This window comes from Chenopodium quinoa, unplaced genomic scaffold (assembly GCF_001683475.1).
Source record: "Chenopodium quinoa cultivar QQ74 unplaced genomic scaffold, ASM168347v1, whole genome shotgun sequence".
NCBI classification, from domain to species: Eukaryota; Viridiplantae; Streptophyta; class Magnoliopsida; order Caryophyllales; family Amaranthaceae; genus Chenopodium; species Chenopodium quinoa.
Window position 1 is genome coordinate 84848 of NW_018744240.1, and position 17945 is coordinate 102792.

Sequence of the window (17945 nt, forward strand, 5' to 3'; positions counted from 1 at the left end):
CCATTTGCATAGGATTTATGCAAGTGAAAAAAGTTTAGAGAAAAATAAATGGGTGGTGAAGACCAAACTCAAAACAAAAAGTGAAAGGGATAAATTTCTTATAATAAATGAATCATGTAAATTAGGATTCTTAAAGATAAAAACTAGGCAAGTAAAATAGAACATAAAGAATAAAAAGTCTTTAATTAAAATGTAGGACATAAAGGCTTTTCAAATTTTTAAATTGATGAGCCTCACAAATAATGATCTAATATCAATTGACCACTACGAACGACACACTTATGGACTTAGATATAAGCACGACACTATACATGTAAGTTCGTCATAATCATAACAATCAAATTGTGTGATAGACTTAGATATAGGCACGACACTATACATGTAAGTTCAACATAATCAAAAGACTAAAATTTTGCCCTTTAATGGAGATGAATTAGCTAGAACGTATCATATTGTCAATTTTGCATAAACAAATGAGTTTTCCTATATACTAAAAGTAGTTTTGTAAGGGAAAAAAAAAAAAAAAAAAAAAGCCTTTTTGTACTGACACCCATGGCACCTTAACATTTTTTATTTTGCAGATATTGATGAGTGTGGAGGTCCAACCAATTTATGCTCTCATATTTGTACTAACACCCAAGGCAGCTACATATGCTCATGTCCTAAAGGATACTTGGGTGATGGTTTAAACAATGGCACCGGCTGTTATAGCATTCACTCATCACTATTTGCTACCAGGTTCAGTTTATGTAAGTTCCCCCTCAGTCACTCAGTGTTCTTAGCTATATGGATTCACTACCTTATGCTTTATAATATACTTTGCTACATAGCAATGTCGTTAGAAAGATTAAGCGTTTTGGCTAATAGGTTATGCTCGAGTAAAGCCCTTGTGGCCTAGCCTTGCTGGTTGCTGCCATAGTTAAGAAAAACCTCTGCAATTATTATTACTGACTAAACTGAATTTCACTTGTAACTTTATTTTAACATTCTAAGATGATTTTTATTTATTAAATCCGAATGTAACTAATTCAAATTGTTTTTTACATAAATTTTGCCTGAAATTTTTGTGCAGGCATGAGCTTTGGATTATTGTTCTTGCTCATATTAGCAAGTTGGATATATTTTACCGTCAGGAAAAAGAAGTTAATCAGAATGAGGGAGAAATTTTTTGAGCAAAATGGGGGATTCTTATACAGGCATCAACTTTTTCAAACCGGAGGAACTATGGATTCTTCCAATATATTTTCTGCTGATGAACTAAAAGCCGCAACAAATAACTACAGTGAAGATCGTATTTTGGGTAGAGGTGGTTATGGTACAGTATTCAAAGGAAATCTAAAGGATGGTCGCGAAGTTGCAATCAAAAAATCATGAGTGGCTGATCAAACTCAAGTTGAGCAATTCATTAACGAAGTGGTTATTCTGACACAGATTAACCATCGAAATGTCGTAAAACTCTTAGGCTGTTGTCTGGAAACAGAGGTTCCTTTGCTCGTATATGAGTTCATCTCAAATGGTACTCTCTTTGAGCATATCCATCGATCTAAGGGTGGCATATCTTGGCTTACTTGGGCAAATTGCATTAGAATTGCTGCAGAGGCTGCTGATGCACTAGCATATCTACATTCAGCCGCTTCAATACCAATAATTCATATAGATGTTAAATCCACTAACATATTATTAGATGAAAACTACACAGCAAAAATATCTGATTTTGGTGCCTCTAGGCTGATAGCGATGGATCAAACTCGGGTGACAACACTAGTTCAAGGAACATTGGGATATTTAGATCCAGAGTACTTTCATACAAGCCAGCTTACAGAGAAAAGCGATGTTTATAGCTTTGGAGTTGTTCTTGCCGAGCTCATAACCAAGGAAAGGCCTCTCTCCTTGGACAGGAAAATGGAAGAGAGAAATTTGGCAGCATACTTTGCCTTGGCAATGAAAGAAGACCACTTGATGGAAATCCTAGACTCTCAATTGGTGAAGGAAGCAAGCAAAGAGCAGCTAGTTACAATGGCTAAACTAGTAAAGGAATGTCTAAACATCGAGCGTGAAGATAGGCCGACAATGAAGGAAGTGGCTGTTAAATTAGAGGGTTTGAAGAAGCAATATAAGCATCAATTGGTCAAGCAGAACTACATTCAGACAACTGACATAATCGACCAGGATCTATATCCCGTGCCCTCGAATGGCAATAACGAATATGCAGGAAGTTCAGAGTTCTATGGACAGTATTCGATGCAAATGGATCTCATCTCTGAAATGAACCGTCCTCGTTAGCACTTACACCATGTCACAAGTCTCAAATTTGTTGCACCTTATTCTTTGCTATAAATAAGCTCGGTAATACAGTAAAACAAATGCATTGTATATTTCTTCCATCTCTTATAAATAGGCCACATTTCCATCAATTTACCATCCAAATTTAGATCCTCAATTCATTGTAATAAATATTATACAAAGTACATTTAATTATTTAAACACCAATTAATAAATTAGAGGGGTTGATTACAACTAATAAACCAATGAGGAATCTCTCATATGGGACGCATTTATAAGAGCGATTTGGATTTTAGGGGGTTGATTTACTTGATTACAACTTTACAATACTTCATATATGAGTTCAACCCGTGAGCCGTGGCCAATATAAAATTTGGGGACGGAGTTTTATTACCATGGACATTGACTGGAAGAATTACGAGTTTAGTAAATTTACATGCAAATTCATAATCATTGCTCGCCAAATGGCATAAGCGAGCAAGCAGAAATTAATCGAAACATTTGTAAATCGGTAGTGCACATCTAATTCCTAAAGAATTACGAGTACTTTGTTTTAGCAACTAAATCGAATCCCAATATGATTGCCATAGAAAAAAGCTGAAAAAAAGGAAGGAAAAACAAAAGGCGAGAAATGCAAAGTAATGCTAAAAAAGAACCCAATCTTTACCCATTTGCTTTTCTTCTTCTTTTTTTTTTTTTTTTTTTTTTTTTGGGGTAATAATTCTACAAACTAATTTTAATTTGACAAGAAAATAAAAGAGCAATTACCTTTCATGAGTCCAATTAGGAAATTACAAACCCAAAATACAAATTCAAAAATTATTTGAACATCAAAGCAAAATGAAGATTAAGAAGCGTTAGATCAGCCAGTATAAATGTGAATACGAACGGCGAGGATGAAAATAGTATAAAGAGCAAAGAAAATAAGAGTATGAATAAAGATGGCTTTGCCGTTAGTCTTCATACCTCCGAACTCAACAGATCGGTTGTAACCCGGTAACTGAAACAGTAATCCCGGTGACAATAACACGAATAGTACTACTCCTACTAGTACTGGTGCCCAATCTGCCATTATCTCTCTTCTATTCTTCCCGGTTACCGGTTACTTTGACGGGGCCCACCTACCCTGTTTAAGGAAATTACGGGGTTTTGGATTTTTGGGTGATTTTCTGGAATAGTCGGTGAAGGAGAGAGAAAGAGGGGTGAGAAAATTAAGGAAGTGGAAAAGAGGGGACTTGAGAAGTGTGTAGTGTGAGGAGGAAAAATGGAGTGTGATGTGAGCGACAATTGTGTTGGAACTTGGAAGTACCGCTATTCGCTATTCGGTAAGCACCAAAGGACGTATTTTTATCGCCTTAGTCTCGTTCAAATTATGGAGTATGACTAAATTATTGTGTCTATAGACTCTATACAAGTCGAAAACTAAGTCGGTTTTTTTGACTCTATACAAGTCTAAAACACCTTTACTTTTAATATACTCCCTCTGTCTCAGAATACATGAGACGTTTGACTTTTTTCACTATTTATGTATTAGCTTTGAACATAATTTTTTACTAACATAATAGAATAAAATATGTTGTTAGATAGATATTAATATAAAGTTTCATAATATAATTTTTAAAATAATTTTCATTAATATTTAATTATATAAAAATAAAGTTAAATTAGTGCATTGACATGTGTAAAATGTTGACTATGTCATATATTCTGGGAAGATGGAGTAGCTTTGTATTCAACTTTTTTCATAAATTACTTGTACTTATTTTGGTTATTTATTTAATTTAGGTGTATACCCCCTATTACTATGAATTATTTTATTTCAAATTCTATATTATGGAGTTTCAAGTTTTTTTACGCGATAAAAAATGGTTAAATTTGATACTTTTTAAAATGCACATTAAAACTTAACTATCAAGATTCCATCGAATTTGATTGTGTATTAGTACAAGATCAGAAAATCAACACAATAGAATTTCATCATTCTAGACCAAACCAAAATTCATACACTAAATTACTTAAATAATTCTTCCGTTGTTTCATTATTACTTAAATAATTCTTCCGTTGTTTCATTATTACAAGTTTACAACATTTGCATTTCTAATAAGATTAAACTTTGTGTTCAATCATAAGGTTACAAAATATTCCTACTCCATACATCATACTCCCCCTATTTTTAAATACTTGCTCCACTTTGCCGTTTTTAAGCACTTGCTCCATTTTCTTATTTAGAAAGTTTTTACAATATTTAATTCATTTCTCTCTACTAGTGGACCCAACAAAATCATATTTTATTAATTTCATATTTTCTCTCTTCCAATTCCCTCAATTACTTTTGCTTTTTATAATTTTTTATTCTTCCACCCACCCCACTACATCCATATTTTATTATTTTCTCCCATTTCTCCGAAAACTCCACTCATGGAGAAATGGAGCAAGTATTTTTGAAAACGGAAGGAGTAATATATTATATTGTCAGAGCAACTCCAATAGTTAGGAAAAGAGACTAGCTTGCAAATATTAAAAATATTAAGCTAGTAGCTATACCATTGTTGCACATCTTGTTGACTAGCTTTGGCAAGCAAATTAGCTTTGTGGAGCTAATTAGCTTGGTAAATATTTATTAAATAAAAAGTATTATTAATTTAAAAATTAATTAATTTACAACTAACTTAATTATTAGAGCAACAAATATCTAGAATTATTGTAGCTAGAAGATGTGACATAACAAGCTATTAAAAATTTAAAAGAATTAGCCGACCATTGTAATTACTCTCATATATCCATAAAATTTTCCTTACATTAGGAGTAAAATGTGAATTTTTAAAAGTCAGAGGATTCGACGAAGATAATCGGATTGAATCATTGAAGTAACAACAGGGAATATGTGAACGAACAAGCACTTAGGTGGCCCGCCTAATCCATCCACGAGCCACGGTTACATCCCCTTGACCCTCGGGCACTTTCAGCAATGCTCTGAGCCTCCGAGTTCAGAGCAGCTGCTTTCATGGCCTTATGCTTCTCCTTCCCTCCCGATTCTCTCTCTCCTCCAAACTTCCAGCCTCTCCTTCAAAACTGCACTAACTCACAACATCTTACCCAAATCCATGCTAAAATCATCCGTTCAAATCTCTCTACCAACCCAATTCTTGCCTCCCAGTTACTCCGCCTTTATTCTTCCTTTGGCAATCTCAACTACGCTTCTTCAATCTTCCATCGAATTCAATCTCCTTCAACCTTCTCCTGGAATCTCATCATCAGAGCTCATACAATCAACTCTTCTTCTTCAAAGTCTCTCATTTTGTACAATCTTATGATATGTGCTGGGGTACCACCTGATAAATTCACCTTCCCTTTTGTCATTAAAGCTTGCGCTGCTTCTTCGGCTGTTGAAAAGGGTAAGGAGGTTCATGCTTCTGTTATTAAATCTGGGTTTTATTGTAAAGATTTGTTTGTTAAGAATACCCTTTTGGATATGTACTTGAAATGTGGGAGTTCAGAGTGTGCACGCAAGGTGTTCGACGAAATTCCTGTGAAAAATGTTGTGTCTTGGACTACGATGGTTTCGGGTTTGGTTGGGTTTGGGGAGTTGGATTGTGCTAGGAAACTGTTTGATCAAATGCCTGTGAGAAATGTGGTTTCTTGGACTGCTATGATCAATGGGTATGTGTCGAATGGGAGGCCTCAAGAGGCGTTCGAGTTGTTCTCCCAAATGCAGGTTGAAGGAGTGAAACCTAATGAGTTTACTCTTGTTAGTTTGCTGAGAGCGTGTACTGAGCTGGGGAGTCTTAGTTTAGGGGCTTGGCTCCATGAATATGCTTTGAGTAATGGGTTTAAATTGGATGTATACCTTGGAACAGCCCTCCTTGACATGTATAGTAAATGTGGTAGCTTAGAAGAGGCAATAAAAGTGTTTCATATGATGGAAAGAAGGAGCTTAGCTACTTGGAACTCGATGATTTCGAGCTTGGGTGTGCACGGGTGTGGGGATGTGGCATTGGGACTTTTTGAGGAGATGATTAAGGAAAAGGTAATGCCTGATGAAATCACATTTGTTGGGGTATTGAGTGCTTGTCTTCAAACACAGAGAGTGGATGAAGGTCTAAATTACTTTAAATTCATGATTGAAGAGTGTGGTATTGTGCCTATATTAGAACATTATGTTTGTATGTTTGAACTGTGGAGTCGTGCAAAGGATAATGCCGAGACCATTTCAGACGAAGGTCAAAGCTTTGTACAGATGACTGAAACTGAGATGTTTGAGGAAAGCCTTTATGCTAGCTTACCTAGATGAGTTGTATGATTTTTAGAGTACCTAGTGTTTTCATTGGCTTGTTGGATCACTTGGATGATATGCCTTCTGTGTGTAAAATGATTGACCGTGATGGTAATTTCCAAATGAGCTCAAGCTGCAAGCTACCAGGTTGTGGAACTTAGGTGTCGATTCAAAGTCAATAAAATAGTGTACAGGTACAAATTTCTGGTGGCTGCAACCATCTAGGCCATGATCCCAATACCTATGATGGAAACCAGGCTTGGAGTGAACATGGGGTATATGCATTTTCTTTCTAATTTTTCTTTTCCTCAAATTCTCATGCTGCAAATAGATTTAATTTTCATGAAATATAGAAATCATATGTAGTACTTGTATGAATTTTTAACAGAATGGATGATGTTATGAACAACTGAATTGCTATTGATTTGTAGTAGTCTGTAGTCAGAAGAATAACTATCTATCTTGATACATGAAGTGTCCGAGTTAAGAGACGGATTGATATATTGATGTTCAACCATGTCCTGATGTCCATGAGTAATAATCTTAATTAGCAGTTGTATTTTCCCTCCCTTTCATGATGATTGGGTCCCATTGATCAATTTTTCTCAAATCCCCATCAATTCAGTTTGACAGCAAATATTGTGTCCTAGGAGTCATACATTGAAACATCGATGATGCAAGTCTCCAATTCAGACAAATAAGAGGGTATAAAATGTCTAGCTTTCCGCTAAATAGATGTTTATATTGCGCAAGCTCAAAGATTTGTTTTTCTTAGTCCTTAAACATCAATAGAAAATTCTAGATATTCCTGTTTGCTACTTTCTAGTCACTGGAAAGGCCTCCATTTGACTCTTGCTAAGTGGAATGGGCATGCCTGTATATTTTAACCAAGTAGAATAAACTTTATCTGCTGTAGGGTCCCCTGTCCCTCCCAACCACTAAACTATATTAGCAACTCATATTAGCCCATATAATTGGTAGGTGATCGAGATTATTTTAGCCCTCAAAAGAAATCCGCAATTAGGGACAACGGGCAGCTATCAACTGAAAGCACAACTAGATACACCCTTCAAAGGTGCATGTGAGCTTGACTCCTAAAATGCTACCTTATCTAGGCAAATTAAAGTCATGAGATAATGTTAAAGAGGGAAAGTTGGGTTATTGATTCTTCAATTATTTAGCTTTATGGGTATCCTATTCTCTTCCATATCTTAGTACACTTGTATAATAATTTGGGTCTGACCCCTTGCTTTACATTCTCATTTCCTGGCTTTGCCTTTTTTTCTGCCTTTGCCCATATCACTTATCCCTCATCTCCACAAAGTATTCATCAGTGCACACTTAATACAGATAGATTTTCGTTCAAGTTAGAGAAAAAATGAACGATTGGGCTTCACCGCTCATAGCTTCAGCCCTGTTTGCGTTCCTCCAACCAGGTCTGATTCTTCAAATACCCGGAAAGCAACAACCAGTAAGTTTCATGAACATGAAGACCAGTGCAGCATCCATTCTTTTCCATGCTGTCATCTATGGTTTGCTTGTTATGTTATTCCTTGTTTTTCTTGATATCCATCTCTATGTCTAAGAGGCTGCAAGATTTTTTTCTGAAGATAAAGCTGCTTAGCTTTCAGTAATACATCTGAAGTGAGGGTCTGAAGGGAGGGGAGGCAATTTTTAATTTCCTTAATTTTTTGAATTTAGATTGCGTTTATGTTTCAGCTCTGCTTCAGCATAAATAAGAGAACAAATTGATGCTGTACTATTCTGCAAGTTTCTTTAGGAATTTGAGACTTTTTTCTTGTAGCAAAATGTTTTCCTCGCTAATTATCAAGTTTATTCTGCATTAAGGACTGTCCGTGTCCCTGTCTCTGAAATTATCAGGGACGAGGGATTCCACTCATTTCATGGTGTAATAAAATTTCAACTATCAATTAATTTAATTCATATACTTCGTATTTATCAATTTTGGTGTAATGAATTTATATCTTCTGCTTTTTTTTTTTGTTTGTTTTTTCAGCAACTGCCCTATTTTTTGGTAAGATAAAGAGGCCAGCTGCCCATGAATCTTGGCCTATCGCCTCCAATATGCAGGCTTGGCCATTTATTTTGAGGTACTCAGATTAATTACTTGGCCAGTAAACTAGTACTATAATGGTAGGTAAAGTATGAACCGTTGAACATACAATTTTCAAGGTTTTTTTGGGGCTTTTAACAAAAAGGTCACATTTGACTTATTTGACCAAATGTTGGTAGCATCCGATTTTCATTTTCTTAAAAAATCTTCATATGTATACAGTAATACCCATATGTTGATTAACAACTATTATTCCGTATTAATGATGAATGTGGCCTATTATTTTGATTTAACAGAACAGAACTGCAGAAGTACCTATAGTGATGCTTAGTATGTACGCTAACACGTAATCAAACTCGTGTAAATGAAGTTTTTCCTTGGAACTCAACAACTTGAATTATATTCATCTGTGAAATTGAATAAAATAATTGAATTTGTACTAGACTTAAATCAACTATCAACATGAACAACATATATACTTAAATCATTGTCGTAAGACCAATAATAACAGTTATTATTCTTAATTTAACAGAAGATAATTAACTGGATGTTCTAAGAGCCTGCAAATTGATTTTTAGCTGGCTACAAATGGATGAAGCGTGAGACTACAAATACAATGAAGAGACTGATGAGGAAGTAGAGAAATCCATGAAAGAAAATAGACTTCCCGCTTGTTTTAACGTTGCAGAATTCGACCCACTTTGCTTCTCCGGGTATTTGAGCCACCGTGCCAGGCGACAACAGCAAGAACAGAGGTGTTGCTATTACTAATTTATCATAGCTAAGAACATATGACTCAAATGTATCTCCATACTAGTATTGCACCTTTCTATTTTGGCTGGGTTATCTCTCCTTTAAGAACGTGATGGATTTATTAAAGGGAGTATGACTTAAACGTGATGTTAAGCATATATATATATGAACAGTGGCGTACCCAGGAATTCCGAACTGTGGGTTCGAAATCTTAAAAAAAAAACGATGATCATATATTGATTAAAAATTCAATACATAAATTCAATTTTTTATTACAAATGGATGGATTACACAATAAAAAAATAAAAAAAACTTCTTCTAGTTAATCATCAATTATAATCATAGTAACAAAAGCTCTACAATCTACAATAATACACAAAATACACAATTAATTATCAATTAAAATCACAAGTCCCCAATAAACACAAATTTGACAATATAAACTTCTTCTAATTATCAAATTTCAATTAACAGAACAAGTAAAAATTTATAATTCTAAGTTTCTAACTTCTAACTTTCTACAATTCAATTTCTCAACAATTCAAGAATTCAACAATGTATCAAAACCATAAACCAATTTAAAAAATAAAACAAGCAAACCAAGATTAAGAATTAATAGGAGTAGACTAGTAGAGGAATAAGAGATTAAGAGGACTCACAATTGTAGAACTAGAAGAACTTGAAATCTGAACTCAGAAGAGTAGAAGACAGAACAGTCGTGAGTCATCCCTCGTCCACTCATCCGTGTCTCCGTCACTCCGTGTGGACGTGAGGTGGTCGACGGTCGGTGTCTCGGTGTGCGGTGCCGCCGCGGCTAGTGGCTACTGGCTAGGGTCATAGGGTGTCAAGCAAGGTTAGGGTTTTGGTGTTTGGGAATTTGGGGAAAAATGTCTGATGTTTGATTTTTGAAATATGAAATATTGAAAAGTGAATGTAAGGAGTTAAAAAAAAAAGTACAAAAAAAAGAGGGCAGTAGGAGTCGAACCTAAGACGTAATGTATTAAAGGGGCGCGCTGCTCTATTATTCAGAGAATTACCAATGCACCAAACTTACCCGTGTGATAATTATTCTCACAAAAATTTCTTTTAAACCTTTTTATTTTATTATTTTTTTAAAAAAATTAAAATTTATAATTTTTTTCCAAAAAATCTGTGGGTTCAATGAACCCCCTTGAACCCCCCCTAGATCCGCCCCTGTATATGAAGCATTATAGTAAATGACTTGAGCTAAGATATGGTCATTATTATTGGATAATTATGGTCATTATCTTATTATAGTAAATGACTGGAGCTAAGATATGGAAAGGCATGCAAGTAATAAAATCTCAATGATATGTTTTCAATAGAAAGAATCTTCTATGTATATTTTGGTTACTCCTCGTTACAAAATTTTAATTTTCTGCCAAAATACATTTCTTTATACTTTTATAGGAAAGATTCAATATATTTTGTTATAATCAAATCATTTTCAATTGTTCTTCTTTGTAATATTTCAAGTAAGATATATATGCGCATATATTCTTATATGTGGACAGCTGGCAGCCACACCATTAGTTGATGGTGTGACCACTTCACATATAAATAGTTAATTAAACAATTTTGGTCAAATAAAGTTACTTTGACAGATGAGAAGTTATTGCAATGGAAAAATGGGGCTCTTTAATCTAATTTCAATAATAAAAGTGCGACTAATAACACTAGCTATACCGGTAAGGAGAGCAACCTACTGGCAAAGCCCTTGGCTATATGAATAGCGCGAAGGATAATCCGGCCTTGATCTACAACAGACATGAATCAAAGTATTCTATGACATGGCAGATTGGTATCAAAATAACCCCTTCTATCGATCCGTGTAAGCTTGCTCGAGTTTCCTATTCGGTTTGTACCTTTAAGTTTGCCTCAAACAGTAAATGGCTAGACATTTACTAGTCATTTATACAGAGTAAATGATACGCTACTCTTGTTCCTAAGAATTTTCTTTCTCCGTTGTCACTCCGCCTAATGAAAAATGTTAAACAATAACAATACTTTAATGGGACAATCTTGCAGAAACGGAAAGGAGAGAGTATGTACTATAATGGACAGCTAAGTTTTTAGGTAGCATTTTCCCTGCTTCACTGAAACCCCCAAGATAATATGCACACATAGGAATTGTAGACTTTAAATTAAGAATTGTATTGAGTAATAAATCATGAAACTCTACATCACATCAACAGACACAAATCTTGCTGATGAATGAAAAAAACAAACAAACACAAATCTAGTCCATCAATTAGTTGGGTGGAGACTGGAGAGAATTGGGAATCATACAATATTGTATGATCAAGAAATTACAAAAATTTATAGGAGACATTAAAAACAGAGAAAAAAAATCCGGTACCAAGGAATTTTTTTTTACCTTGTACAACTAATCAGGATCATAAATTATGTTCCATCATGATATATTTTTTACAAGAAACTCACATAAATTATGATCAGTGGCACACCGAGCTTACGGCAATCCTTGTTAGCCTATGTAGACATGAACACCAGCAGCTAGCAATAAGATGCTGATCAAAGTGAAAAAGATGAGCGAATGAACCAGTATGGAAGGACCGCTCGTGTTGAAGCTACTAAACTCAACCACCCTGCTGCGACCAGGAATCTGTACAAGAAGCCCTGGTGTTAGTAATATGAACAACACCACCGCCACGAAAACAGGCCCCCAATCACCCATTCTGCTTCTTTTTGTTTGATGATCTTATTTTTCACTTTCTTTTTTAATGAAGCAGTGTATAATGTGGTATGGTGGTATAATGAAGTCATATTTGCATTTGTTTGGTTATTTAAAAGGTGAAGGACTGTGACAAAATGAAAGGAGTGCTCATGAAGAAAAGTGTCTACTGCAAAAGAAAATTAAAGTTCAGATGACGACAGAATCAAGCTATTGCGATCGATCACGTATAGTATATATTTAGTCTACAAGCTCCAGATGTATGCAGGAAAATCTAAGCTCGATTATGCGCCTTTTAACTGTTCTAAACTTGATAAGTCCTCTAAGTTCTTGTAATGCAAGTTGGCCAAATTGGTAAAGATGAACAATAATACATATTACTCCCACCGTCTTTAAATATTATTCATACTCTAATCGTGAATCGGTGATTGTCTCACAAATAAAGTCAAAATGAGAACATCTATAGACTGAAGACGTATAATATTAAGGTGCTCTTGAAATGAGAAGAGAGGTTGAAAATAGGGAAATTTTATAATGAAGCAAGAGATAGATTGAAATCATTTAGAAACAAAATTTTGCATTAATTGCATAGACATATTCTTCATATATACTTCGTATTTGAGTTGGATTATAAAAAAATAAAAATTTTAAAAACAAATACTGATATAAAAACCCTTAATAATGAGCAAGGAAAAAAAAAAACTCCTACAAAATGTGGGATATGAGCAGTAAAATTTTGCATTACAAGTAGGCGTTCACGTGATATAAATATACTTGTCTTAATCAAGATTTCCCTCAATTTTATATTTCCTCCGTTCTTTTTTACTTGACCCCTTTTAATTTTTACACTATTCACCACCTCTCTTTTGACCGTCTTTTGTGAATAATATGTTAGGAAAAACATATTCATGTGGGTCTTTTTAAATTCGTCTTAATAAGTACTATCATAATATATAACTTTTATAATTTTTACTTAAGAAGAATTAAAATTATTAATCGTTAAAGTTTTGCATTGACAAACGTAATATAAGAAACAAATCAAGTAAAAAAGAACAGAGGAAGTACGGGTCAACATAAGTTGGTGATCACATGAGGCCAACAATGACATGAAATTAAGTAGAACTTAAAAACTTTCATGTAATTAAGTAACCTAATAAACATGTGAGTTATGTTTCATTGGAACAAAAGACAAAACAAAATTTATAAGCTCAAACTCAATCACTTGACAAAGGAATCAGCAAGAAATGGCAACCAGTCATACTCAAAAGGACTAAATGCATAAAAGGATATGAAAGCGTGTCCAAAACGTCATAGAAACATCCCAAATCTGATCAAAACAATTTCAACAGGTAATCTGTAATGTCACATTTCCATTCATGTTTGCGGACTAACCATTACTCTCAAGCAACAGCATACAAGAGCAACTTAGATCTGGTAGCTACACTATAAAACCTCTTTCATGTTTTTTTATCTGAAATTAAGCATAGTTAAGCCGGAATATGTCACTCTGCACATAGAAGCTTCCCTGAGGGGTTGGCATCAAATGGAACATCTGCACTCACCAAGAGAAGAGATTAGATAAGGGCAGGATCGGGATGGAGCAGAACAGACTAAGCAATATGTCATGTAAATTAAGATCCAGTGGCTGCCAAATCACAATTTCTCCTTTATTGGTGTATTATGTATTACTTTTAAACTTCTATGACTACTAGATACTTTTCTTTTCCATCATCCAATTGAAAACATGTTGCAAGCTAGGCCTACATATTGCCAATTGCCATATCAGTAAAGACCTATTAAAATAAATTATTATGCACTACAATGGTATATTCAACACATTACGGCTTGCTTGATACATCAATCGGTACAGAACTATTTTAAATAACTCGTATATCTTACACTAAGTTCAATTCAAACTAAGCAACATTCCACCAAATAGCACCATCAAGTACCCTAATTGCGCAATCAAGCATCAATTAGTAGTCAGATTCAAGCATAACTTTAGATTTGTAAGTCTTAAATCCTTAATATGTCAGATAATACTCCTAGCAAAGGCAAGAATCTTTAGCATGATAACCCACCACACTATTAATTCTGTCAATTTTGCTCTATAATTACTGATTTACTCAGTTATGAGAAGCTGAAATTAATGGGTGTGGATAACTAATGCTGACCGCTAGTAAGGTAGTTGTACACTTGTACTACAAGAATGTTAGAGAATTTGCTAATTACGTGCTGAGGGTTGATAAACTTTTAAACAAAAAAAAAAAAAAAAAAAAAAAAAAAAAAAAGGCTACCAAAAGTTAAATCACAGTGGCTCCTATTGATATATACTTTGATATTCATGACAGGAAATTTGAATTCCTTTTCCTTAATCAAGTTCAAGAAAGCTACAATCTTGACCTATATATTGGTAAAGAACTGACAACTATCTTAAATAAAATCATATAGGGAGTATAGTTACATAGTACATGACTACACTTTGTTTGGATTGAAGGAAATAAAGAGAAAGAAAGGGAAGAGAAATGAAAGAATGGATTATATTTTATTTGGATAACAAATGAGGAAGGAAGAGAATTGGAGGGGAGAGAAATGGAGGTATTAAATTGTAAGGAATTGATCTCTCCAACAATAGAGAGATTTGGAAGGAAAACTCATCATTCTTCCCCTCCCTCCCCTTATTTTCCTTCCCCTTTCTCTATCCAAACACATTGTAAAGCTTGCTCGCTAACTGTAAAAGAATCCCTAACATATACAAGTGCTATAGACAAATACTTTGTATAAATCTTGCAAGGTCTCTCTAACGAGGATTCAAGAAACAGCACAGGAGGCGATGTAGAGTATGATAAGGAATGAACTTCTGAGTTTCTCTGATAATACACTTATAAGGGAAAAACATTTCTGTAGCTAAAATTGTTTTGAAAAGCCAGATAAACACTATTGTTCTGGATTCTGTACATAATGACATGACTATAATGCCTTAACTATCTTTTATACCAATCAACCAACTGGAAAACCAAAAAAAAAAACAACTCTCTTGCAGGGTTCATTGGTACAGAAATGCAGATCTGTACAAAATAGAATATATTGCAACCCAGATTAGGCAAAATCCAATTCAACCTAAACTAATCCTACCTGATAACATCAGATTTCATCACCTCCACATACAAGCATCACTTTATGAACAATAACAAGAATATCATAATATTTTCACCATTTCACGTATCAATTCCAAGAAATAAGGAACACTTTTCCTAGTATAGGCTTCATGACAATCCATCACTAAAATTACTGATATACTTGGTTAAGCAAAGCGGAAAGGAATAGGAATGGACGTATGGTTAAGTGATGCTGATCTGGCAGCCAGAGCCAGGTAAATTTTGCTATCTGTGCTTAGAAAGATTATAGCTCTCCAACTTTTACTCAATTTCTAATCAAAGATATAGAATCATAAATTATCTTTGAATGGTCTCTATATCTTGCCATTTTCAACATGATACTCCTCATTCCACCTACACTTATCGCCAACATCACTTTCATTTTCTCTAATAGCCATCTTTCTCCAAAGTATGCATAACTCACATACCCAAAAATGAATGACAATATATTTGGACAATTTCCATTAAAAGCAAAAATAGGAATAATATTAAAGTCTCATTCGATTCGATTCCATTCCAATATCAAACCATCCATAAAAGCTATGGTAGCATAAAAGGCATAAACCCCGGGTTGATACCTAACAAAAGTAAAGTATTGAGAGGGACTCTAGGATCGAATCTAGTCCGGATTAAATCCCGTCTACATCACTACCCTTTGGCTGGATACCAACCCTAAAAAACAATTTACAACAACACAAATAATCCAACTCCAAAAAACCCATCAACAAAATTAAGGGAAAAGCGTAAGAATATATAATATACCTGACTAAACTTAAGAAGGTGCTGTTCACCAGCAAGCTGAAGATTCCACTAACAAAAACAAGAAGAGTACCATTTGAGCTAGAAGGCTGGCAATCAGTAGTAGTGATAGAATGTTTACACTGCTCAAAGGGTAAACTTGTAAGTTTACCAACAATATTTTGAGCACCTTGAAATTTTTGACCTTCAAAAGTTAACATTGAAATTTCTTGGTATAAGCTGCTTAAAGCTGCACGATTTGTGTCAAATGTAGTGTAGTAGTGTTCTACGAATGCTCTTGCCACTTGGTCACCTTGCTCCATTTTCTCTCTCTAGATTTTGCAGGGGAGATTGTGGTGGTTTTTGCGGCGGCGGTGATGGGGTTTGTGATTTATGAGGAGAATGTTGTGAAGGGGGAGAAATAAGAGCAGGGTTTTAGAGGTTGGTTGAAGGGGCAAAACGGTGACGTTTTGATGAGTTTGAGATTGTGAAGATGAAAAAATAAAATGAAAAACGTCGACAGCAGGGTTCGAATCTGCGCGGCGGAGCCCAGCAAATTTCAAGTCTGTCTCTTTAACCACTCGGACATACTCACATTTCTGTTCTACAATGTTATTTTTTAGTTTTAATCGTTTATTTTATAAACGCTTCCTCTGTTCTGCGATTTTTCTCAAAACTATCGTATTTCCTCCCACCCCAAACTATTGCGTCACTTCAGTCTGACCAAATATTTCGTCAATCCAGCGGCTTTTTGCTTAATACTACCAATGTTCGCTCCCATCGGCGGCGTTGTTATTGGTGGTGGTATCGTCGACGGCAAGAAACTCATTGATTGTTGATTATATTTGTCCATGATTTATGCTTGAATTGGCTTGACAATTGCTTGAGATTCTCATATATTTCGAAAAATTCCCAAAAAAATCGATTTGGGACTTTCTTGTGTGATGTATAATTATTGAAATTGATTATCCTATGTGATTGTATGTTGAATTGTGAGCGTTTTGATAACAAATGCATGTATTTTGGTTGAGAAATGAGCATGTTATGTTATACCCATGAGCTTAGTAGGAGACCTTCAATGGTGGTTCCGCCATTGTTGACCTTTTAATTATTTTTATAAAATAAATTCTATTGTCTAGATTATATCATCTATTTTAATTAAGTTTAATGATATCATCAATAAGTTGGATGATATCCTCTATAACAGGATGTGATATTATGTATATTAGCCAACAAAAGGAACATATCAGCCAACAAAAGATAGCCTATCAGCTAACAGATTGAACATATCAGCCAACAAATGAAGCATATCAGCCAACAAAAGGATGAAATCAACAAAAAAAAAAGCAACAGGTAAGCCAACATATTGTACATATGTTCTATCAAATAATATATATCCTCCAACAAACTTTACATATCCTCTATTAAGTAACACATATCCTCTAACAAATTGTATTCTCTATCAAATACTACATGTTTCGGGTGAAAACAATAGGTCCTTCGTCTAGACTTTTTCTTGTGGGATGAAGACTGGACTCGGCCCAAGTGATGACTGGGACGAGGGTTTCTTGCACAACAAACACACGTAAACTGGCCTTGGGGGTTGTGCTGAGGAAGGCCCTCCGATGCCGAAGTCAGTATAGTGCTTTTAGAGAGAGAAAGTTATGCAAGAGTATTGCTTGAGACTTGAAGTGAATGAATGTAGAGAGAGGAGAGTGAAGACTTTTATACCTTGCTCAATAGATAAATAGGCCTTAAGGTCAAATGGGCTTGCCATGTTGACTGGGCTCATGACTGTCTTGACATGTATTTGGAGAGTTGAACCTTGCTTTGGGCTTTATAATTGAACAATTTGTGGACCAACCCAATTGAAGTAAATTGGACCTAAACACTACATATCCTCCATCAAATACTACATATCCTTTAATAAGCTGTACGTATCCTCTATCAAC

General features: G+C 34.8%; 3 protein-coding genes and 2 pseudogenes across 4 annotated transcripts; 3 read left to right on the plus strand and 2 right to left on the minus strand.

Annotated features, from left to right (window-relative positions):
• The first annotated feature begins 556 nt into the window (after window positions 1–556).
• Window positions 557–3088, plus strand: LOC110694762 (annotated as a pseudogene).
• On the minus strand, window positions 2926–12300 carry LOC110694763. The gene is made up of 2 exons (XM_021871934.1): window positions 11894–12300; window positions 2926–3385 (listed from the first exon to the last, which is right to left on the minus strand). The coding sequence occupies exons 1-2, from the start codon at window positions 12098–12100 to the stop codon at window positions 3146–3148; spliced, it is 447 nt and encodes a 148-aa protein (XP_021727626.1). The 5' UTR covers window positions 12101–12300; the 3' UTR covers window positions 2926–3145.
• LOC110694631 (pentatricopeptide repeat-containing protein At3g26630, chloroplastic-like) lies at window positions 5106–9607 on the plus strand. 2 transcript variants are annotated; one of them, XM_021871786.1, is made up of 3 exons: window positions 5106–6832; window positions 8575–8668; window positions 9164–9607. In XM_021871786.1, exon 1 carries the CDS (start codon window positions 5289–5291, stop codon window positions 6573–6575), a length of 1287 nt encoding a protein of 428 aa, XP_021727478.1. In that variant the 5' UTR covers window positions 5106–5288; the 3' UTR covers window positions 6576–6832; window positions 8575–8668; window positions 9164–9607. The 2 variants fall into 2 exon arrangements, with proteins under 2 accessions (XP_021727478.1, XP_021727479.1); XM_021871787.1 differs by having other exon boundaries at window positions 9210–9607.
• Window positions 7244–8503, plus strand: LOC110694632. The gene has a single exon (XM_021871789.1). It carries the CDS (start codon window positions 7936–7938, stop codon window positions 8140–8142), a length of 207 nt encoding a protein of 68 aa, XP_021727481.1. The 5' UTR covers window positions 7244–7935; the 3' UTR covers window positions 8143–8503.
• Window positions 12301–13331: 1031 nt separating the features above from the next.
• Window positions 13332–16706, minus strand: LOC110694633 (annotated as a pseudogene).
• Window positions 16707–17945: the final 1239 nt, after the last annotated feature.